The 25,827-nt window shown below is 40.8% G+C and overlaps 1 protein-coding gene across 2 annotated transcripts in view; it reads right to left on the bottom strand.

Moving 5' to 3' along the window:
* NEDD9 (neural precursor cell expressed, developmentally down-regulated 9) overlaps positions 1-25,827 on the bottom strand; it is a 223,069-nt gene that overhangs the window by 24,358 nt on the left and 172,884 nt on the right. For both annotated transcript variants that reach the window (XM_066376924.1, XM_066376923.1), the window contains one exon: positions 3,223-3,669. In XM_066376924.1, the coding sequence (XP_066233021.1) occupies positions 3,223-3,669 (447 nt within the window). The remainder of the gene's footprint in view (positions 1-3,222; positions 3,670-25,827) is intronic.

The raw sequence follows: 25,827 nt of genomic DNA, 5'->3' as shown, positions 1-25,827 counted from the left end.
CTGGGTTTGATTCCCGGCCGGGGCACATAGGAGAGGCGCCCATTTGCTTCTCCACCCCTCCCCTCCTTCCTCTCTGTCTCTCTCTTCCCCTCCCATGGCGGGGGCTCCATTGGAGCAGGGATGGCCCGGGCACTGGGGATGGCTCCTTGGCCTCTGCCCCGGGCGCTGGAGTGGCTCTGGTTGTGGCAGAGCAGCGCCCGGAGGGGCGGAGCGTCGCCCCCTGGTGGGCAGGGTGTTGCCCCTGGTGGGCGTGCCGGGTGGATCCCGGTCGGGCGCATGCGGGAGTCTGTCTGACTGTCTCTCCCCGTTTCCAGCTTCAGAGGAATACAGAAAAAAAAAAAAAATTAAAAATAAAAAGAAATAAAGAAAAAAAATTACACTGAAGGAGCTGTTGATAGAAGTGATTAAAGCAGCTGCTGTTACCTAGGATAAAATCACCTCTTAGCCACCAAGCCATCCCCACTAGGAAAGAAGGAAGGAAGAAAAGAAGGAGAGAAAGAAGAGAAACAAAAGGGAGAATAGAGAGAGAGACAAAGAGAGACAAAGAGAGAAGGAGAAGGAAGAGGGTAGAGGGGAGGGAGAGAGAAAAGAGAAAGAAAGGAAAAGAGAGGAAAGGAAGGAAGATGGTAAACTCACTTTCATGGTTGTGTAAGCCAGTGACCCAGTGGATAGAACAAAGGTGGGCAGCCTAGAGAATCAGAGGCTATAAGATGACTTTCCAGGTGAGGTCAGTATCCTCAGAGTCCTTGGTGTTTGGAGGGAAGAGCCAGGACCATTCCTTTCCCCCTTTCCCATCCTCACCATGTTACTACCGCAGACCCCCACTGCTCAGAGCCTCTCAGGACTCCAAGGCACCTTCTCCTGAGCTCTTCCCCTGAAAGGGCAGCAGGTGCTTTTTGGAAATGTCTTCCTCGCCTGCCTTTGGTTAAACATAAAATGTTCCACTGATTTTTACAATTAAACAAACAAACCTTGAGTTCAAGCACCCAAGGGTAACCTCAGCCCCCCAACATCAATCCAAGGGAGGGTGGGGCCAAACTCTCTGCCCCCTACCAGGATGAAGAGTCAAGGAGCGAATCTGCAGTGTAGTGACAGCAAATGAAGTGAGAAGAGGGCTGAGATTTTAGACGTTTCAGACTTGGAACTAAAAGAGTTGAGTCTAAAAAAGAAAATATGTCACCTTCCTGCCAAAATAAACTGTGATGAAAGTTTAGAGCCCATCACCTTTCAGCCAAGCATTTCCTGTTCTGGTCTCCCTGTCTGCCTCACACTAGCTCAGAGGAAGGGAGAACTATTTTAAGGTGCAAACAACGAGGACTAAGAGTGAGAGAAGGTATTTATTTATAGTTACACCTTCCAACTGTTCCTTTTCTCCTCTGGAGACAGAGGCCTGGTTTGGCTTTCCCTTTCAGTCTGAAATCCATGGGGTAATGACTTTGAAAGGTGATGACCAGTCTATCCTCTGCAGACAGGAATCATTATCTTGTGTAACACAAGTCAGAAAGTTGCTTTGTTTTTAACTTTTGTTCTTGTTTGTTTGTTTTGAGAGAGAGAGAGAAAGGAATGGAGAGAGAGAAGCAACAACTCATAGTTGTGTCACTTTAGTTGTTCATTAATTGCTTCTCATATGTGCCTTGACTAGGGGGCTCCAGCCAAGCCAGTGACACCTTGCTTAAGCCAGTGACCTTGGGCTTCAAGCCAGAGACCTTTGGGTTCAAGCCAGAGACTTCTGGGCTCAAGTTGATGATCCCGAGCTCAAGCCGATGAGCCTGTGCTCAAGCCAGCCAGTGACCTCAGGGTTTCGAACTGGGACCTCAGCATCCCAGGTTGACACTCTATGCACTGCACCACCTACAGTCAGGCTGTTTACCACTTCTTGAGTAATTCTTCCTATTGTACACACACTTGGCTTAGACAACACCTGTGCTCTTGAAAACTGTTTTGCAAAACATTCTTTATGTATAAAAGGTGATTTGTATTCATTTGTGGGTTTGTTATTTAAAAAAATCCAACACTAAATCCACCCTCTTTTCTTCAACAGAAGATTCCATTATCATGCAAATAGACATTCTCTAATTTACATTAATTTGGAAATTCAGGCTTTGTGATTTCCTTGAGGCAGGGCACCTGTATGCGTAGTGTTCTAAAAGTCAACAAGCTCTTTCTGGCATGAAGCTGCATCTTTCCTCTTGTAGTTCAGAGGTCTTTTTCTATTCTGTGAAATTCACCTATTCTTCTTGCCAAAACTCACAGTATCCTCTGTCCACCCTTGGAATTTGCCAGAAAACCAAAGGGAAAAGCCTCCCTTTGTAATGCTCACATAAGCATCATCTCCATGTTAGCTATACCCCCACAAGCTCACTGACACTATTTTCTTCCCAGCACCTGACGTCCCTCCACTACAATGTAAGAAGCATCATGAAGGCTTCCTTCACTCTAATTCATTGCATCACAAGCATCAAAAATATACTAAATGCTTAATATTCACTCAATTAAAATTTTTCTATTTATCTCAGATTGTTTGAAATTATAAAACGGTTGGTCCTTCCTTTTTTTTTTTCTTTTTAATGATGCCTTCCTAAATATCTTAGTTCTGCTGTTTTCAGCCATTGGCTCAGGCATTATTTTATAATTACTTGAAGGATAAGAGGATAGCTGCTTTCTAAATACAAGTATCTATATGTTTTAAATGAGTCAAACTATAAGCTAGCAGCTCTGTAGAATAAGTTGGTTGGCAGGACCCACTCCCCAGCTTCCTTATTCCTCTACTTCTAGTGAGTGGTCGCCGCTCAGCTTTCAGTGAAAGGATGGTCCTTGTTGCATCACTGTGCTCATACAAAATTTGGTGCCTTGTGCCATTCAAGGAAGAAATAGAAAAGACTGGAAATTATTTGCGTGCAGAATCTAGTTCTAAAAGCAGATCTATCAGAAAGATGGAGAAAAACAACTTAATAATCCAATATGGCCCGGAATGGCACAGGAACTTATGATGGCTTTGAATCAACAGTAATTGGCACATGGTAGGAATTTAAGAAAGTTCTGCTGACCAGTGAATGAAAAAATAATGCAAAAATAATACCGCTGAGTTGTGGTATTTAGAAGTACTTACTTCTTGGAGGACATACTTTTGGGAAGGTCAAGTTCTTATTTCAGGAATATTTCTATTGCTCTGAGTACAATGAAAAAAAAAAGGAACAAAAATCCAGTCAGTTGCTCACTCACCTTTTTACTAAAGTAGGGACCATTAGTACCCCCAGTGCCTCTTTGCACTGATGGTGGTACTTGATACACATCTTGTTCCTGTGTACCATGGCTGGTGGGTACTTGATAAATTCCCTGATTTGGGTAGGAAGGTGGGACTTGGTAGATGGTGTCTCGGGTTGCACCCTGTGGGTTTGGCACTTGATAGAGCTTCTGTTGGCCAAAGCTCTGGTGCATCAGTCCAGAAGTAGGCTGGTCCGGACTGGAGAAGGTCTCCTGCATGGGGCCAATCAGAAGCTTCACCCGGTTGCCTGGGACAATGCCTTGCCGACCGTGTAAGGAGCAGAGCCACCATCCTTCAAGTCCTCCTGTGTTCTGCTCTATGACAGTCAGGATGTCTCCCTTGCGAAAGGCCAGTTCCTCAGCACACTCTGGGACATTGTCATATAAGGCTCTTGCCATAAGATTCTAGAAAGGAAGGAACAGAAGGAAATCATCTTAGAATATTAGCTTAGTGCCTTTAACACCTAGCACCCATCCTCGTATGGGGAGGCTCATCTCCTGGAAAGAAGAGAAGAATAAATCTAAACGATAGCCTGTGAGGAGAAAAACAGATGGTGTCGACAAAAGACAGATACATACATTCTGTGTCTGCCACCAATGACGTCAGACTGCTTCCTTGGAAAAGCTCAGAACACCACAAGAGTTCTTTTCTTTCACAGTAGTGCTGTGCCAATGAATTATGAGTAGCCCTGTTAAAGAGTCAGAGAGTAGTTCCCTATACAAAGCATTTTTCTTCCTTTCTTAAAGCCAGCTTGAGGAATAAAATAGTCCAAGATATTTACATTAGTACAACTGACATTTCTCAATTTTTTCATAAAGAACATCCCTAATAACAAACAGTACAAATGGCATTTATACACAGCGTTAAAATGGAAACGAATGCACACTTATACATGCTTTGGCAGCACCTAAAAATTCTTATTCTCACTAGATTGCAATATCCATGGACACAGGGACACTCTCCAGGCAAGCATTTTTCCCATGATCATCAAGCATAGAGCATAGTATAAAAGTAGTCTGTAGCTCCAGGTTTGACGGGGGAGAGATACAAAGAATTTATCACACGTAGGTCAATGCCATCTATTTCTCTCTTGGTCTTTTATTCATACCTTTCCAAAAGGCCCCTCCTCACCCTGCCACTATTTCCTCCTACATCTTCAGTCTCACCATTCACATCCGAAAGTCTGTGACTTCCCCTTTTAGGGGCTCAAAACACTTTCTCTCTTTGTATGAAGGCCTGTCTGGTACATTCAATACTAAGCAGACAGCCAAAGGAGGCATTCAGCAGAGTGGGCAGGCAGTATGTGTTCACATTCTTGGAAACCTTTCAAAGAATCCAAAGATTTCATTTCTTGGCGTGAGTAATGTTTCGCAGCATGATGGCAGTCATCACCACATGGCTGCTCCTTCTCAGCACACAGAGGAGTCGGGGAACATTGTAAATTCACCGCAGCACTCTGAAAGCTAAAAGTGATCTCTCTAGAGCATCACTAAAATGTTTGGATGCACTAGATGTTATCGCAATGACAGTGATTTGTGGGAGAAAGGACTGCTGACTGGATGGGGCATGTTTGTGACTTTACATAATAGTGGAATTTAGGGTTGTTTGGACTTCTGTGCCCTGTTTTCTTCTCTAGAAATGTGGACTTGATCTTCAAGCTTCATGCTTTGAATTCTTTTATAACTGACATACATTAATCATTTCCCTATAACTGCAGGTCTCACTCTGTGTGCTGGGTCTCTGCTATGAAGGAGCTGAGCTCTTAAGCGGTCTCCCCTCTGGCCAGTGGTTGAGAAGTTCCTACTTTTCTGTTAATCAAACTCCTCTTAGTCAGTGCAGCTACTTAACCTAAAGAAAGGAGATAAGGCCATAGAGGTCAGTACCCAGGATGCCTGATGATGCTCTTTAAGGATAGGATTAAAGTCCTTGTTCTCGAAAGTTTTGAATCTAGGAAGTCGATGTAGCCAGGTGAGCAGTAAGGAAAGCCAAAGGGAAACAGAGATTTGTGTTCCAGGTAAACATTTTAGTCAGTATTTTTGTTCTTGGAAGCTTTGGGTTCCTTTTAACAATTAAAAGCTCACATAATAAAGATAAAATCATGCATCATTCTATTCTGCTGTGAGCACCCATTTAGGAAAGTGTCATCATTCTAAAATCTCCTTTGTTTCTCTTCTGCCATCTTTTGGCTGTTCTGTAATTTAAAAGAAAAGTCACCGATTACAGAAGACAGGATTCTGGTCCTTTGTAGCAAAATGATTTGAAAAAAATTACTCCACCAGAGTGCATGTTATAGAACAGGGAGAGGGCTGCCCCCCCCCCCCCACTTCCCAATCTCTGTTCATTTTCCCAGGGCCCATTCAACAATTGGGAATGGCTGGTAAGGAAGCCCCAAGATGAAATCAGAAGCGATCAAGAGTCGGGATCAGTTCTACGGGAACTGAGAGCGAACAGCTGTACAGTGATGTTGCCTTTAGAAAAAACAGGAAACAGTAGAAAGGCAAAAGACTACAGACCTAGTTAGCATAAACAAGTTTAAGGCTTTAGAGCTGCCCATGGGCATAGAAGCGCGTGAAGCCCTGGAGGACAGGCTGGACCATGCTTGAGTAGAGGCAGAGAGAAAGCCCTGTGCGAGAGAGGTTCTGGGTGTTCTCTGTCTCCTGTCCCGGGGGCTTTCACCACCTGGTAAGCAGCATGATCATGATTCTAGATGTGCATCAAGAGCTGTTTCTCCAAGAATGTTTCAGAGCCTACTGCTCTTGCTAATGGGCCCTCCATGGGCAAACTCCCCTGACTAGTTGTCCAGGACTTCCTAGAGGTCCTCTCTACTGTCTACAGAGATCAAGATTTAGAAGGAGAGATTGGCGTGGCTGTTAGTGCCAGGCACCCCACCCAGTGTAGCATGACAGCTTGCACACTGATAGACAGTCTTCGTCTTGACTGAACAGAAACGAATTATTTAATATCTGTTCAAGCTACAGAGAGCCAATGTCTACACCCAGCCACTCTCCCAAACAAAAGATTCCAGCTCCAGAGACATTTAGAGACACCTGGACAAGGAAGTAGTTTATCTTTTGCTGTAGGCTACATGGTTGGTGTCGGAGATGAGAGTAGAACTGTGGTCTCTTGGTTTAATCCTCTTTCCAGAACTCTAAGCTACCTTAGCTCTACTACCCAGTGTCCTCTCAACTGGGTTCACTTTCATTATATTGCATTCAGTAAAGTTCTAAAGATGACCAATTCTTCTTGTCATGTCTATAAAATAAATAGATTCTTGGGGTCTATAAAATAAATAGATTTTTGGTCTCCTAACTGTGCAACCTGGGCAGATTACCACCCCTTGTGCCTTAACTTCCTATCTATAAAATGAGAATGTAGATAATGCACCTACCTCATGGGTTTTCTGTGAGGATTAAATGAGTTAATTCAAGTCAAGGACTTTTTTTTTTTTTTTTTTTTTCCGGGCGACAGCTCAGTCAAGTCAAGGACTTTAACATTGCTAAAGACTTAAGAAGTTACTATGAGTATTTCTTTAATTTGCTGGATGGCATTTTGGCCTTGGGCTCCCTATCCTGTTTGCCTTCTCTCAGTTTTCAATCCAGGATTGGTTCCATTCTAATGATGCTATTATATATTTTTTTAATACATAGCTAATATTTCCTTTGTTCACTATTACACTTAGGAGAATTGTCTTTTGCTTTGAATTAATAATGAGTTGTAGGCATTGCCACCTCTTGTCAGCATCTGCTTACAAACAGCAATAATGAAACTACTGGTTTCATTCAAGAGACTTTCTGAGATAAAATACTAATACTCACACTAATGATATTCCTGAGAAAATTCTGAACAAATATGGTTAGATTCCAGCAGAGTACAACCCATCAAAAAGTGGGTAAAAACATGGGTAAGGGCGTGGCTTTTGAAAATATTAGGTGTGTTGGGGCAGGGGTTCATTAAGATGATAACAGCAAAATTAACTTCAGCCAGAACACAAGTCATCTCATTCAAAAAAGCACAGGCAATTCATAAATAGGCAAAATAAGAGTTAAGTTCTCTGCCTAGAAGAAGGTGGAAGAACCCTCTCCTTCAGTGTAAAGGCTGATACTTTAAGGCCACAAACTCAGAAGGTGATTTACTTGAATGTCTTAGAAAACCTGGAAAAGGCAGATCTACTCTTTGTCACCCCACCCCCATACACCTCCATGACAGGTAAGGTCACACAGAAACAAATCAAGGAGCAATAAGAGAGCTGTGTAATTCTATCTCCAGTTGAATGATGAGCTTCCAGAGGCTGGCAGTTAGCAGTGCTGCTTGAGCTTGGCAAGACACCAACAGTTGGGCATAGAACTTGGAAGCCAGAGGAACTTTAAACAAGGATAGTCAAATTCCTTACTTTACAAATGAGAAAAATGAGGCTCAAGAAGTTAATGATTTACCAGTCATTCACCTGGCAAGAAGGTCAAGGTCATAGAGCTGTGACAGAATTCAGGCTTCCTGACTCCAGCTCCAGATATAGGACAGTGTTAACTAAATTCAAATGCATATGCTACAAAAGCTGTGGTTCTAATCAGGACCAAAAACAGGCCTTTAGGGTCATAAATCCTGTTTGAGGGGATGCTAACTGTAGGAGCCTCTAACACGAATCCCAATCTCAACCTTTCTTGAAACTATTCTGGCTTCCATGTTACCACTTCCTACTTCTCTTTCTTCTCTTGTTCCCATGATCACTCATCTTCCTTCTTGTTCACAGGCTTAAAAAAATATTTTTGGCTCATTTCTATGTGATCATGTTCCATTTGCACTGTCCCTTCTCTACATGCGTACTCTCTGCAGGAAATCCCACCCACGTGGTGGTACCTAAACCCAGACAGCACTCAGTCCATGGCTCCTGCCTAGATGGTTCTTCTGCACTCCAATCCTGCTGGGTATCTTTATCTCAAAATTAACAAGTGCAAAAATCCCTTTCTCCTACTTTACCTTTCTTAGTTAACAGTATGCATACAGCTGCCAAGACGGTGGCCTCAAAAGAGGTTTTCAGAGTCTCTTTACCATCTGAAACCCAACCAGCTTGGACCTGCTTTCCTCCTCACTGCCACTTCTAGCTCAGGCCCTCAGCAACTTTTTTTTTGGGGGGGGAGGGGGAGTATAACAATTGCTTTCCAATTGGTTTTCTGGCATTTAACCTCTTCTACATAACCTCAAAAATCTGTCTTCCACATAACCAGAACATCTTTCCAAAACCTATCTAATCATGTCTCTTCCCAGTTTTCTGTAATAATATTTCTTAAAATGTAAATTGTATTATCTCATTCAAGATTGGGAACTCCTTAAATTCAGGAAGGTTGTCTTATTCTTTTGGCATTTTCAGAACTTTATAGCCCAGTGTCTGAAACAAAATACACACTCATTAAATGTTTGTTAACTTAAAATAGATTCTGGACTCTGATTTCCTGGTTCCCTACAGAGGGGGTGAAACTCATTTCTTTTTTTTTTATTTATTTATTTTTTTTTTACTTTTTTTTTTTCTTTTCATTTTTCTGAAGCTGGAAACAGGGAGAGACAGTCAGACAGACTCCCGCATGCGCCCGACCGGGATCCACCCGGCACGCCCACCAGGGGCGATGCTCTGCCCACCAGGGGACGATGTTCTGCCCATCCTGGGCGTCGCCATGTTGCGACCAGAGCCACTCTAGCGCCTGAGGCAGAGGCCACAGAGCCATCCCCAGCGCGCCCGGGCCATCTTTGCTCCAATGGAGCCTTGGCTGCGGGAGGGGAAGGGAGAGACAGAGAGGAAAGCGCGACGGAGGGGTGGAGAAGCAAATGAGCGCTTCTCCTGTGTGCCCTGGCCGGGAATCGAACCCGGGTCCTCCGCATGCTAGGCCGACGCTCTACCGCTGAGCCAACCGGCCAGGGCGTGAAACTCATTTCTTAAGAAATCAGCATGCTACTTCATCAAAATATTCTGATGGGCATGGGAAGATAAACTAATGGAACCGGAACGATAAGTGTGTGTCCAACTCACCAAGCCTCACAGCCAGAGAATGTGGGAAACAGCAGGAAATTGCCCACTCCTGTCTATTAAAACAGGATAATGAAGTAGATGGCAAGCCTGAATTCAGTGTCTGCAACCACCGAACAAACAGGAAAGCCAAGAGGAACTGACCATCCCAGCCAGATTAAATACAATGTTCTCTATAAGAGCCTTTCTCCCTTCAGTGTAGCAACTCACATCTGACGGCAGGTGACAGAGCACATTCATTCTGTGCCAGAACATTTGGTTTGCTGTTCCTGGTTCCCAAGCTATGCCTGACAAGTGGGAAGAAAATACTGCACAATTAGCCAGAAGAGTGGGGACACAAAGCCATAGGTCACATGATAACTCCCACATCATCCCCCACTCTTCCCTGGGTTTTTTTTTCCACTGCTATCAAAATGTCAAGAAAGCTTATTATTCCTACTGCCAGGAAAACTATCTGCTATTCCAAATACAGAGGTGTGACTTGTAATTTCCATGACCATTCATGCTGTTCTTTGAAGAGAAATTAGTCACAATGGCTGGTGTGTCACCCCACTAGGACTGATAGCATCATCAATGGCCCAACTTCCCCTTATTATTTTTATTTTATTCTATATTTACCATGCAGGAGCTCCTGACACAGCCTCAGAGCTGCCACATTCTCAACAACATAACTTTCCTGTACTCAAATCCCCAAACTTTAGCCTTGAGATCCAGAAGGTATGCAGCACGTGCTCGCAAACCACACACACTTGGTGCTGGGCAGATCGTGAGAAACAGACACAGCACAGAAGGATATAGCCATTGTCAAGGAAATCAATCCAGAAGTGACTGAAGGATGAACATCAAGGTCAGGCATAAAGGAAGAGAAAGGCTTGTGTGCTTTTGTGCCTGCTGACAAGAATCAGCTTCAGTTTGAGGGTAGTCGAACCACTTAGGCTTCTGCCTACCATTACCTTTAAGCTATAGGGGGATGTGGGATTTCCTAAGAAAGAAAACAGCAATAGTCAGAAAACACTGATGTCTACAAATGTCTGGCTTTTGCTTCTTGGAATACTTGGTTTATACCTGGGTTCTTTCATTGGATCACGTGGAATGTCGAATTAACAATCTTCTTGAGATTGTTAAATAGGAGACACAAAGCGTTCAAGTTTAGGAGTTAGAAGATAAGATATGTAGCACATACAAGTTTTTTCTCAGCAATATTTATCCATTGTGATCTGACACACTTTTCATCATGTGATCTGAGCTAATCACAGAAAGGCAGCAGTAGGGTCCACATAGGTCCCACTAGTCCCCTGTCAGGTTGCTGATTGCTTGAGGAGTGTGATTAAACAATGTGCCCCAAAGATTGCTCTGGCACCTACCCCACAATTCAGCCAATAATTTTTACTTTGTGGAAAGTGCTTCTAAACCCCTGAGGGTTACAAAGCTTACATGAGCATCTCGGGCCCTCTCTGATTCCTCATGTCATTTACTCTGCCGTAAGTACTCAAGTTTGCTTAGATTTTCCAGCCTTGTGAACTTGAGCCACAGTATTCTCTTTGTGCATTTCTGAGTGGGAGATGCTTTAAGAATGTAGCATGGCCTCCCAAAGGTACTCTTTGCCATGTAGCAGCCCCACATGTACCATCAGGGAGCACCCTGTGCCTGCTGGCCTGGAAGGCTTCAGGTTCAGGAATCTAAACCTCTCTTCTATATTGGCCCACTTATACTCACTGAAGGATCATTCAGAACCCAGCATTACTTTGGTGGTTTGTATGCCCAAGTGACACTACTTCCTGAGAACTGATGAGATCTGACACTTTTTATAAATTTAGATATTTGGATCTCAGAAAGAAATTTCTATCTGATCAGATTTGGTAACATGATATGGACAGCAGAGATGTGAGATTAAAAGACATATTTCTTCAAATGCTGGGTTCCTGTCTTTCCTGAACTAGAACTAACGCCATCTATTCCCCCTTGATTAGAGATTGTACAGAACAGAAATATTCATATGCTGGAATTTGTTTACCATGGAAGCAACAAAAGCCTAGAGCAAATTCTGTTTCAAAAACAATTACAAATGAACTGGTAGAGAGGTGTGCACATATAAGTGCGTGTGTGTGACCTGATAGTCTCCTGGATGGGTAGGGAGGTATCCATGTATAAGTGTGTATGACTTCACAGTCCCCTTTTATTATTTCCTGACCAGTCGTGGAGGATGAATTTGATGGCTGACAATATTCGAGAAAAATAAATTAGCTTTTTCTTTATAAGTCTTGTGATCAAAAATAATATATCTGTCTTTAAGAGCTAAATTTTCCACTCTTCTGTGCTCTTCAAGATTGATCTAAGCAGCTCCTAAGGGTCTTACAGAAGGTGGAAGAACACGTAGGTTTCTGTGGGTATTAGAACCAGAAGTCATCCACAGCTTAACCAGAACCAATTAGGCTAGAATTCCAGACTCAGAAGGGATCTTAGTAATCAATTTAACGCAATATTTTTGTTTTACAACCCAGAGGGTCTCCTATTAGATTAGCAACAGAGACAGGAATCGTACCTGGTTCCCCTGTTAATTTAGAATTTTTTCCCACTGGTCCAGGATGTACATCCTGAGAACATTCTCCATTTTAGAATGCTGTACTGATGCTATTAAGCCTTGGAGTTTATAAGCATTTGTCCCAGGTTGCCTGGTTTTGATAGATTTAAGTACAACATATTGGCAAAGGATCAAAAACATGGGGCAGGCAAAGACTCTTTTCAGGGTCTGTTCCCTAGATAAATCTGACGGGCGCCATATAATGATGATGGCCTGACACCCACTCACCCAAAAGATAGGTTTTATTAACAATAAAACAACTTTCTGGATTTCAGCCAATGTTACAGTGTTGGCACCAGATCACATCTATCTGCCAGTCTAGACAAATCCCTTCAACATCCAGGTACTTAGGGAAGCAAAATGAGAATTGTTATAAAGGAATAGGAGACTCCACCCCATCCTATTACAATATATTTCCAAAACCGACATCATTTCTCAAGAAGTCAAAACATACAAGTTACATCTAATAAAGTGTCTGCACCAAGGTATGCAGCCCCAAGGTTTGAAGTTATGTCTAAATAAAATACACTAGAGTACCAATGTCTAAATACAATACCAATACTGATCTGTGCACATCCTGGCAACCCTCATCTGTCTCCCAGCCAGAATCCAACTGCTGCAACTTGGATCCAATGCTCAGTGGAGGTCTTTTGGACATCCCTTGACTTTGGTTTGGTGCTTGACTGCTATTATCCCATTTAACTTGTGAGGTCCTCAAAGAGTTCTAAAAAGTGGATCCGTGCACTTGGCTGAGGGGGTGTAGGCAATGTCTCAAGAAAAGAACCATCAGATGCTGCAGCTTCTCAGGTAGAAGAGAGAAAGATGGCAGGAGCAAACAGAATAGGAAAAAACCTCCAAATGAAATTGTTCAATGACTAGGTGTATAGATGAGCTCCTACATGTAGACATTATATAATAGTTTATGAGAATAGCCCAGTTATAAATGCACACTATATATGCACTATATACATGATCAGACTGTCTCTAAGGCAACCTTAATTCTCTGCAGTCTGTCTTCCTCTGGCCTGATGGTTTTACATGTGACCTGAGGGAGACCTCCTGTTTCTTAGTATTTTGTAGTATTTGCTTGACCAAATTGGTGCTAAGCATATACGGGGAAGTTTCCTTTTGGTCTGGACCTGTTACATTAAGCTCAACATTGGTCATGATAAAATTACAAAAAAATGGTTCTATGGTTGTATTTTTGTGCTTCTATCACATCAAACCAGTAAGGAAATTGTTTTTAAGCAGAAGGAAGTAGGGGAGATCAGGCCAGTGATTCTTGAGTAGAAGGGGTTTTGTCCTCCCAGGTGACATTTGGCAACGTTAGGAGACATTTTTAGTTACCACAATATGTGTGTGTGTGTGTGTGTGTGTTCTCTGTGTTTGTGTGTGTGGCTGGTAGCTGGTGGATACAGGCCAGGAATGCTGGCAAAGACCCCGCAATGAGCAGGACAGCCCCCACAATAAAGACTTATCGAGCCCCAAATGTCAATAGTGCTAATGTTGCAACACCCTGGATAGAGGAATGGACACTAAACTGAACAGAGTCTAGTTTTAGTCCTCACAGTGAAAGACTAATGACAATAAAATCATGCTGCCTTTTCTGCCTCTGCTTCTCCATCTACAAAATGGGTATAATGAACATGTTCTTTATAAATATAGTATTAAGAGTCATGACACTATATATGCAAAACACTCTGATTTCTTCGTAAGAAAGGGTCTATAAAATCACAGCACAGTTATTACTGCACTATTGTGAGCTCATGAAATTGCCTTAAGAACTGTACTCCTCTCCCTCAAAAAAAATTCCTCCAGGAAAAGAAAATAAACCAGAAATGATCTCATCATGATTACACCTGCCACACCAAAAAACAGACACAGTTCAGAGAAACTAAATTCTTTCCCTCCAGCAATGAAGTAAGCTGTGTCTGTAATTAAGATCTTAATAGGGGAGGCAGGAGGCTTGGGTAGACGCTGCAGGCTATGAGGCACAGAGCTACCATGCCAGGTTTAAAACAAGAACTGAAATGCAACCCCCTGCTGCTTAACGTTCTCAGGTGTTCTCTGCACAAGCCCGCTTTGCAAAATATAGGCTTTCTGTCATTGCTAAGGATGCCTATTTCTGCAATAAAAAAGGAAAGGACCACCTTATTACTTACAAGTAAATATTATTTACGACTTTATTGAAAAATTTGCCTGCATCCACTTAAAAAATACTTCTTAGATGATTTCCTGTCAAGAGGCTAAGGGAAAAGGGATAACTCCAACAGTTGACTGATTTCTGGAATAACTTATATTAACTGTCTAGAGTGACCATGTGTTCCTGAACTTTCCAAGACAGTCCTAGTTTCAAATATCTTTTCCATTGTCACCATATGTCCCATTTTGGGGTTTTTGAAACATGGATATATACCCACAGAAATTACATATATTTTAGACTAAGAATAAAAGATAGGCATGCTGGTATACATCTTGCTAATGAATCTGACTTGGTTGAGAGAAAAAAAGCTAGGTACTAATACAAGTCTTTGATTCAATAAATGGACATGTTTTCTAAATGACAAGATGAGTTTTACAAGGAAATGAGATATATTTTCAAGGCATCTGAGCCTCTGTGAGACTGTCTAGAATTCCAGCTTCATAGTGAATGGGGTTATTAAGAGAAAAAATGCTGTTGGGCTAATTATATTCCTATTGCTGTTTCCCCTGCCCCTCATTTAAGAGTGTGCTCTTCATACTTAGCTCTGAGTGAAAAGGGTTAGAGAATCAAAGAATAACATGGAAGTTCTATCTCAGGGCAACACTCAAGGGAAAGAGGACTTCAAAATGCTGCTAAGCCAATACTGTTGTAATAGTCCTGAAACGCTGCTGGTCCACTAACCCAAAAGATTAGTAACACACACACACACACACACACACACAAACCCCAAAAAAGTCATTGACAGATTACTAATGTGTCCTTTTAGATACTTAAGACTCTGGATGCCAAGAAGGCTATAGTGTCTGAATAGTGTCTGAAAGTCACGTTTACCTGTGTGTCTGAAAGTTAATCTTACGCCTTCCCACTGTGCTGACTTTGCTTGTTATGATAATTAGGGTTTGGGGGGTGGGGTATTCAAGCTTATTCTTTCAGTAGAGTACAGAGCTTGGGGACAGAAAAGCCTACAGGAATCAGCCACGTCTCCTTGGGGGCTACAGCGCTAAATTGAGGGCAACAAACTGATCAATGAGACTAAGGGCATTTATAAGAGATAGCAAAGGGTTTGCACATACCTAAAAGAAATTAGGTAAAAATTAATAACACATCATCCTGTCTAAATACATATTGATTCAATAAACAGAAAGATCTTGTTCAAATTTTAACCTTATATACCTTTTGGTTGCTGCAACTTTCTATTAAGTTTCACAAATAATCTTCCCCACCCCACATACATGAAGAGTAAAGAAAAGAATTAAATTCAAAAGAAGCTATCAAACATTTTTGTGCAAAGCCTGCATTTTTACATATTTATGGTTGCTCAGTCTTTATTTCTGGTAAGCATAAACATTAACATTCCACATAAGGAACATTTTTGGTAACATAACTATCACCTTGACATTTAGAATATTAGGAGGAGTTCTCATTTGCAGCATATACTGAAGATGTACAAAGAAATGAGACACCTCCAAATTAATGGAGCCAGCCTTTGAATAGGATCATGAACCACTTCCATAAACACTGTTTAGCACCACTGATGTTGGGGAGGTGGGTGGGGAAGAAAGGCACTAGATCCTTTCAAAGAATAAACTGGTATTTAGTAGTCATAATAGGGCCCAGACATATGTTGAAAATATTCCACTGACAATTTTAATATCTCCATAATCAGCTACCCCAACCCCTACCTTAACCACAAAAAATCACCATCATACCGCATCACTACCCACTCTTTCTAGAGTGCCTGATTCTATGTTCCTCAAGGTCCAGGCCTCAATTCACCTAGACCACATCATCTACTAAATATATATTCTAAACAATCCTCTATGCAGTGGAGGGTGGAAAAGGTCACCAACAAGGCCATTTATCTTGAAATGACAATTCCTTAGGAAGATAGTCTTGCTGCGGCTATAATGTTCCCAGCCTGCAGATTCCTCATTAACCAGTATGAATTACTGCAGGGAGATGACTGGAATGTTCAGAGTAAATAAAATGGAGGGGGGTGTTATTGACAAAGTATAAATAGTTTTTTTGGGGGGAGGGGCTCCCTTTCCAAGCTTATAGTCTTTGTGGTCATCCATTACCTAGGAAACCAGCAGCTATCCCTTGGCGTTTTAGGTTGGAAATGTAGTATTTCTTCCCTGTGGCCGTTTTGTTTATCTTGGCAAGAAGGCTTGATAACTAAGTCTGTATGTTACTGCGGAATAATGCCATGGTCCCCGTGGCTGGCATTTGAAACTAATTTGTTTAGGTTGTTAGTGATCTAAAAATAGACAACCTAGACTGCTAACTTTCCACCTACTCACACTAATTGACTGCAATAGGGAGAGGGATATAGTTTACCCTGAACTTCTGTACCTTCAACTCTCCACCTTTGCATTTCACCTATGATTTTTTGAATTGATTTTTTCCTTTTTTTTTAAAAAAAAGTATTGACTTTATAGGGTTAACTCTGGGTAATAAAATTACATATGTTCCAGGTGTACACTTCTATAACGCATCATCTGTACACTGCTCTGTGTGTGCACCACCCCAACACAAGTCTCCTTCCCTCACCATTTACCCCCATGCCCTCTTCTACCTCCCACAACTCCCTTTCCTCTCTTATAATCCACATACTGTTGTCTGGGTCTATGAGGTTTTTGGGGTTTTTTTGCTTAATCCTTTCACCTTTTCAACCAGCCCCCCAATTTTTTCTCTTCCTTACTAATATTCTTGTTTTGGGGAAACAATTCTAGTGAATGTTTCCTCTTAAATTTTTATCTTTATAATGCTTGTATATCTATATATCTCTGTGTATATATTATATATATCTTATAATGAATCATAAAAGCTACCATTTTTATTTTTTTAATTGAACTTATTGGGGTGACACTGGCTAACAAAATTATACAGGTTTTAGGCTCACAATTCTACAACACATCATCTGTACACTGTATTGTGTGTTCAACCCCTCTAGCAACTCTGTCCATCACCATTTATTTATCTCCCTATAACCTCTCCCCCATCTTGCATCACCAATACCTATTATTTTTAAATGCCTACTATGTACTAAAAGCTGAAAAAGAGAGATGACGTCAGAGTAATGGCGGGGTAGGAAGCGATACCGATAAATCTCCCCCAAAACTCAACAAGATCTTCAACCAGAAACAGAAAAACCTATACTTGGAGCTTCCAGATGCTTCGCAATACACCCAAAGGTATGATTGAGTGAAAAATTGGCTAAATATATAACCAAACCCTGAAGGAAATAGGGAGTAAGAAATGCTCCGCCTTCCTCACTAACCTAAACAGGGCGGCTTTCTCTGGTAACTGTGAATATAGAAACTGAGGCGGGCAAAGGGGGTGAATACATCCAGGCCGCGACACAAACGGCCGAACCAGGCTGTGGCACGGAGATTCAAGCCAAGGAAAATCTGATCCTGTGGCAACCCGGGCAATACAAGCTAACACTCGCGCCAAACCCAAACAAAGAAAGACAAGCGGCGCGGACATTTTACCCGGTCTCCTGGTTGGTGCACAGTTAGTGGGCGAGAGATTTCTTCCTAAGCCCCGGAAGTGGGTGCCCGTGTTGCCCCACAGAGAGGCAGGGTCAGAGGCCTTTCTGTGGGCCGAGGGCAGAGTCTCTGGGCAGCCCCAGCGCCCTGGGAAAGCCACGCATGGGAGGGAGTGAGAACTAATTCCAACGGTGGAGATTTTCCGTACTGGAGGGTGTTTCACTCAGAGGGAAACGCGGCCGGCCTCATATCCTGGTTTGCGCGCGCAGATAAGGAGTGAGCGATTCCTCCGAGTGCCTCGGCAGTGTGCGCCCGTGTTATCGCACAGAGGGGCAGAGTCAGGGGCCTTTGTGTGGGCCAAAGCGGAATCTCGGGCCGCCCCAGCGCCTTGCAAAAGCCGCGCACGGGGACGGAGCGAGACTCAATTCCAACGCTGCAACTTTTCCCTGCGTTTGGGGGTTTCACTCAGAGCATGAGACTGCTGGCCGGATATCCTGGTCTGCGCGCGCAGCCAGTGAGTGAGAGTTTCCACCAAGCGCCCCGGAAGTGGGCACCCGCTTGTGTTACCGGACAGAGTGGCAGAGCCAGAGGTCTTTGAATGGCTGGAAAGCCCGCCTGATTATGCTAGCAGCTCTGACTGACTGAGCCTTACCCAGAGCCCTGTGCTGAGTGGAAATAGAGTGCGGAGTTGCCAGCTCTTTGAGCCTCTTACTATCCAGGCAGAGGCAGCAGCAACCCCATAGCTGGATTATCAGGCTACTAATTGAGGAAGGAAAGACTAGGAGAAAGGCTCTAGGAACACGGACTCTCTCACTGTCGGAGCCTATAAATGCTAATAGTCTAGACTGCCAACGAGACTAAAGCACAATACATGACATTGCCATAGAGACTTATCAACTGCAAACCTCCACCTGAGCATGGCAAAGGGGCAAAACCCGGGGTACAGAGTCACCAACCAGGAAGAGGGAGAGAAAAGAAAAAGCAAGAAGATAACCTCTCAAAATCAAGAATAATCTGCAGACTTTATAACCTATCCCATTTTATTATATTTGTTCGTTTGTTTCTCTTATCTTCATTCTTGATACTTTTTTTTTCCTCCTCCAATTTGGCCGATTAACTCTCTACCGGTCTTACTCTCTCCTCTCCTTGAACTACACTACCCATAAGTGTTACATCTCCCATTTTCTTTTCTCTTCTCTTCCTTTCTCTCTATGAGGGTTGCACTCCAAAACCCTTAACTCTCTCTCTCTCTCTCCTTTCTTTTTTCTTCTTTTAGTGGTTCCCTCTTTTTTTTTCTCTCTCTCTCTTTCTTTTCTCCCTCTATATTAGTTTCTTCCTTTCTCCTTTACATCTCCTCTCACTCAAACCTCAATAACAAACAAATTATCTTATCTGGGACTCAAACTTATGTTTGTGGCATTCTGGGGGGTTTTTACTTCACCTTTTTAACTCACTAGCAGTGCTCCCATCCCTGGCTCTCCATATTATCTAGTTCTTGTTCCACTAAATACAATAGTAATTTTTTAATTTGTCCCCCCATTTTTCCGTTTTCCTCTTAATCCTCTCATCATAACTCTTAGACAACCAACACCTAAAAGCAAATCATTTTATTCTTGACCCAAATTTTTTCCTTATTTGCTTTTTGTGGGTCCATACGCTCTTTTTTTTTTTTCTTCTTTTTTCTTTTTTTTTTTTTTTTTTTTTTGCCCCTTTATTACTTTTCCCCAATTCAGGCCCTCCATCACAGGCATTGTTTGTTATAATTCACAGTCCACCACAAGATTTTATCAAGAAAGAGGGGAGAGGAGAGGAAAAAAGGAGGGGGGGAATAATTTCCTTTTTTTTTTTTTTTTTTTTGTTTGCCCCTTTATTACTTTTCCCCAATTCAGGCCCTCCATCACAGGCATTGTTTGTTATAATTCACAGTCCACCACAAGATTTTATCAAGAAAGAGGGGAGAGGAGAGGAGAGGAAAAAAGGAGGGGGGGAATAATTTCCTTTTTTTTTTTTTTTAATTTTTATTTTATTTTATTTTTCTTTATTTCATTATTAATTTTTTTTTTTAAAAAAAAACAACTTTTTTCGATTTTTTTTTATTATTTTTTTAAACTTTTTATTCTTTATTAAATCTCATTAATACTATCAACAAAACCACCCTCAGATGCCATTAAGGAAGAGAAAATCGAATATCATGGATACAAAAGAAAGAGAGGTAACACAGCTAGATGAGGAAAAATCTATGGAGAAAAAATTTAATATATTGGAAACCTTGGAGCTAAATGACAGAGAATTCAAGATAGAAATCCTAAAAATCCTCCAAGATATACAAGAAAACACAGAAAGGCAATTTAGGGAGCTCAGAAAACAACTCAATGAACACAAAGAATATATGTCCAAGGAAATTGAAACTATAAAAACAAATCAAACAGAGATGAAAAACTCAATTCACGAGCTGAAAAACGAAGTAACAAGCTTAGCTAATAGAACAGGTCATATAGAAGAGAGGATTAGTGAAATAGAAGACAAGCAACTTGAGGCACAACAGAGAGAAGAAGAAAGAGACTCAAAAATTAAAAAAAATGAGATAGCCCTACAAGAATTATCTGACTCCATCAAAAAGAATAACATAAGAATAATAGGTATATCAGAGGGAGAAGAGAGAGAAAATGGAATGGAGAACATACTCAAACAAATAATAGATGAGAACTTCCCAAGACTGTGGAAAGAACTAAAGCCTCAAGTTCAAGAAGCAAATAGAACTCCAAGTTTTCTTAACCCCAACAAACCTACTCCAAGGCATATCATAATGAAATTGACACAAACCAACAGCAAAGAAAAAATTCTCAAGGCAGCCAGGGAAAAGAAGAATACAACATATAAAGGAAGGCCCATTAGATTATCATCAGATTTCTCAGCAGAAACTCTACAAGCTAGAAGAGAATGGACCCCAATATTTAAAGTCCTGAAAGAGAGGAACTTTCAGCCACGAATACTATACCCATCAAAGCTATCCTTCAAATATGAAGGAGAAATAAAAACATTCACAGATACAGAAAAGATGAGGGAATTTATCATCAGAAAACCCCCACTCCAGGAATTACTAAAGGGGGTTCTCCAATCAGATACAAAGAACAAAAAAAAACAGAGCCACAAGTAAAAGCTCCAAGAAGAACACAATAAAACCAAATTTAAACTGTGACAACAACAAAAAGAAAGAGGGGGAGAAGATGGAGATTAACAGTAGCAAAGGACGATGGAGTGCAAAAGTACTCACAAAATAGTTTGCTACAATGAACAGGGTAGGGACCCTTTTCATTATTCAAAGGTAACCACCATTGAAAAAACCACCACAGAAGCACATGAGATAAAAAAGATAGCAACAGTGGAAAGATGTATGGAATACAACCAAATAAAAACAAAAGATAGAAAAACAAAAGAGAAGAATCAAACAAGACACAAAACTAACAGAAAGCAAGATATAAAATGGCAATAGGGAACCCACAAGTATCAATAATTACACTAAATGTAAATGGATTAAACTCACCAATAAAAAGGCACAGAGTAGCAGAATGGATTAAAAAAGAAAATCCAACTGTATGCTGCCTACAAGAAACTCATCTAAGTAACAAGGATAAAAACAAATTCAAAGTGAAAGGCTGGAAAACAATACTCCAAGCAAATAACATCCAAAAAAAAGCAGGTGTAGCAATACTCATATCGGATAATGCTGACTACAAGACAGGAAAAGTACTCAGAGACAAAAATGGCCATTTCATAATGGCTAAGGGGACACTGAATCAAGAAGACATAACAATTCTTAATATATATGCACCAAACCAAGGAGCACCAAAATATATAAGACAGCTACTTATTGATCTTAAAACAAAAACTGACAAAAACACAATCATACTTGGAGACCTCAATACACCGCTGACGGCTCTAGATCGGTCATCCAAACAGAGAATCAACAAAGACATAGTGGCCTTAAACAAAACACTAGAGCACCTGGATATGATAGACATCTACAGGACATTTCATCCCAAAGTGACTGAGTATACATTTTTCTCCAGTGTACATGGATCATTCTCAAGAATTGACCATATGTTGGGCCACAAAAACAACATCAGCAAATTCAGAAAAATTGAAGTTGTACCAAGCATATTTTCTGATCATAAAGCCTTGAAACTAGAATTCAACTGCAAAAAAGAGGAAAAAAATCCCACAAAAATGTGGAAACTAAACAACATACTTTTAAAAAATGAATGGGTCAAAGAAGAAATAAGTGCAGAGATCAAAAGATATATACAGACTAATGAAAATGACAATACGACATATCAGAATCTATGGGATGCAGCAAAAGCAGTGATAAGAGGGAAGTTCATATCACTTCAGGCATATATGAACAAACAAGAGAGAGCCCAAGTGAACCACTTAACTTCCCACCTTAAGGAACTAGAAAAAGAACAAAGACAACCCAAAACCAGCCGAAGAAAGGAGATAATAAAAATCAGAGCAGAAATAAATGAATTAGAGAACAGAAAAACTATAGAAAAAGTTAATAGAACAAGGAGCTGGTTCTTTGAAAAGATCAACAAAATTGACAAACCCTTGGCAAGACTTACCAAGGAAAAAAGAGAAAGAACTCATATAAACAAAATCCAAAATGAAAGAGGAGAAATCACCACGGACACTGTAGATATACAAAGAATTATTGTAGAATACTATGAAAAACTTTATGCCACTAAATTCAACAATCTAGAAGAAATGGATAAATTCCTAGAAATATACAACCTTCCTAGACTGAGTCGAGAAGAAGCAGAAAGCCTAAACAGACCTATCAGTAGAGAAGAAATAGAAAAAACCATTAAAAACCTCCCCAAAAATAAAAGTCCAGGCCCTGACGGCTATACCAGCGAATTTTATCAAACATTCAAAGAAGACTTGGTTCCTATTCTACTCAAAGTCTTCCAAAAAATTGAAGAAGAAGCAATACTTCCAAACACATTTTATGAGGCCAACATAACCCTCATACCAAAACCAGGCAAGGATGGCACAAAAAAAGAAAACTACAGACCAATATCTCTAATGAATACAGATGCTAAAATACTAAACAAAATACTAGCAAATCGAATACAACAACATATTAAAAAAATAATACATCATGATCAAGTGGGATTCATCCCAGAATCTCAAGGATGGTTCAACATACGTAAAACGGTTAACGTAATACACCATATCAACAAAACAAAGAACAAAAACCACATGATCTTATCAATAGACGCAGAAAAGGCTTTCGATAAAATACAACACAATTTTATGTTTAAGACTCTCAACAAAATGGGTATAGAAGGAAAATATCTCAACATGATAAAGGCCATATATGATAAACCATCAGCTAACATCATATTAAATGGCACTAAACTGAAGGCTTTCCCCCTTAAATCAGGAACAAGACAGGGTTGTCCACTCTCTCCACTCTTATTTAATGTGGTACTAGAGGTTCTAGCCAGAGCAATCAGACAAGACAAAGAAATAAAAGGCATCCATATCGGAAAAGAAGAAGTAAAGGTATCACTTTTTGCAGATGATATGATACTATACATCGAAAACCCCAAAGAATCCACAAAAAGACTACTAGAAACAATAAGCCAATACAGTAAGGTCGCAGGATACAAAATTAACATACAGAAGTCAATAGCCTTTCTATATGCCAACAATGAAACAACTGAGAAGGAACTCAAAAGAACAATCCCCTTCACGATTGCAACAAAAAAAATAAAATACTTAGGAATAAACATAACAAAGAATGTAAAGGACTTATATAATGAAAACTATAAACCATTGTTAAGGGAAATCGAAAAAGATATAATGAGATGGAAGAATATACCTTGTTCTTGGCTAAGAAGAATAAATATAATCAAGATGGCTATATTACCCAAAGCAATATACAAATTTAATGCAATTCCCATCAAACTTCCAATGACATTTTTTAAAGAAATAGAGCAAAAAATCATCAGATTTATATGGAACTATAAAAAACCCCGAATAGCCAAAGCAATCCTAAAGAAAAAGAATGAAGCTGGGGGCATTTCAATACCTGACTTCAAACTCTATTATAGGGCCACGACAATCAAAACAGCATGGTATTGGCAGAAAAATAGACACTCAGACCAATGGAACAGAATAGAAAGTCCAGAAATAAAACCACATATATATAGTCAAATAATTTTTGATAAAGGGGCCAACAACACACAATGGAGAAAAGAAAGCCTCTTCAATAAATGGTGCTGGGAAAACTGGAAAGCCACATGCAAAAGAATGAAACTGGACTACAGTCTCTCCCCCTGTACAAAAATTAACTCAAAATGGATCAAAGATCTAAACATAAGACCTGAAACAATTAAGTACATAGAAGAAGACATAGGTACTCAACTCAGGGACCTGGGTTTTAAAGAGCATTTTATGAATTTGACTCCAATGGCAAGAGAAGTGAAGGCAAAAATTAATGAATGGGACTACATCAGACTAAGAAGTTTTTGCTCAGCACGAGAAACTGATAACAAAATAAACAGAAAGCCAACTAAATGGGAAATGATTTTTTCAAACGACAGCTCAGATAAGGGCCTAATATCCAAAATATACAAAGAACTCATAAAACTCAACAACAAACAAACAAACAATCCAATAAAAAAATGGGAAGAGGATATGAATAGACACTTCTCCCAGGAAGAAATACAAATGGCCAACAGATATATGAAAAGATGCTCATCTTCTTTAGCTATTAGAGAAATGCAAATCAAAACGGCAATGAGATACCACCTCACACCTGTTCGATTAGCTGTTATTAGCAAGTCAGGTAACAGCAAATGTTGGAGAGGCTGTGGAGAAAAAGGAACCCTCATACACTGTTGGTGGGAATGTAAAGTAGTACAACCATTATGGAAGAAAGTATGGTGGTTCCTCAAAAAACTGAAAATAGAACTACCTTATGACCCAGCAATCCCTCTACTGGGTATATATCCCAAAAACTCAGAAACATTGATACGTAAAGACACATGCAGCCCCATGTTTATTGCAGCATTGTTCACAGTGGCCAGGACATGGAAACAACCAAAAAGCCCATCAATAGATGACTGGATAAAGAAGATGTGGCACATATACACTATGGAATACTACTCAGCCATAAGAAATGATGACATCGGAACATTTACAGGAAAATGCTGGGATCTTGATAACATGATACGAAGCGAAATAAGTAAATCAGAAAAAAACAGGAACTGTATTATTCCATACGTAGGTGGGACATAATAGTGAAACTAAGAGACATTTATAAGAGTGTGGTGGTTACGGGGGGGGAGGGGGGAATGGGAGAGGGATAGGGGGTGGGGAGGGGCACAAAGAAAACAAGATAGAAGGTGACAGAGGACAATCTGACTTTGGGTGGTGGGTATGCAACATAATTGAACGACAAGATAACCTGGACTTGTTATCTTTGAATATATGTATCCTGATTTATTGATGTCACCCCATTAAAAAAATAAAATTATAAAAAAAAAAAAAAAAAAAAAGCTGAAAAAGATTTTCTTATCTTATTTCCTTACAACTACCTAAAGACAGGTATTTAGTAAATCCCATTTTTATAAATATGGAAACAGAGCCCTGAATAGCCTGTCTATATACTGTTTGAAGCCTATGTTTTTTCCATTATGCCATACAATATTGACATTTTTAATGGCTATTTGTATAAGTATTTTACGTAACTCAACATTCAATTCAGTATTTGTTATGTATATACTATGAGTAAGGTTCTATAATTACAGAAAGATCTGGTCTTATCAATAGCAGTGAAGAGACTAAGTCATTAATATATTAGCAAGAAGGCCCTGGCCAGTTGGCTCAGTGGTAGAGCGTCGGCCTGGTGTGCAGAAGTCCTGGGTTCGATTCCCGGCTGGGGCACACAGGAGAAGTGCTCATCTGCTTCTCCACCCCTCTCCCTCTCCTTCCTCTCTGTCTCTCTCTTCCCCTCCCGCAGTGAGGCTCCATTGGAGCAAAGATGGCCTGGGCGCTGGGGATGGCTCTGTGGCCTCTGCCCCAGGCGCTAGAGTGGCTCTGGTCGCAACAGAGCGATGCCCCGGATGGGCAGAGCATCGCCCCCTGGTGGGCGTGCCGGGTGGATCCCGGTCGGGCGCATGCCAGAGTCTGTCTGACTGCCTCCCTGTTTCCAGCTTCAGAAAAATACAATATATATATATTTTTCTTGCTAATATATAT

Source organism: Saccopteryx leptura, chromosome 3 (assembly GCF_036850995.1).
Source record: "Saccopteryx leptura isolate mSacLep1 chromosome 3, mSacLep1_pri_phased_curated, whole genome shotgun sequence".
Classification (NCBI taxonomy): domain Eukaryota; kingdom Metazoa; phylum Chordata; class Mammalia; order Chiroptera; family Emballonuridae; genus Saccopteryx; species Saccopteryx leptura.
This window is presented reverse-complemented; position numbering and strand designations above follow the sequence as displayed.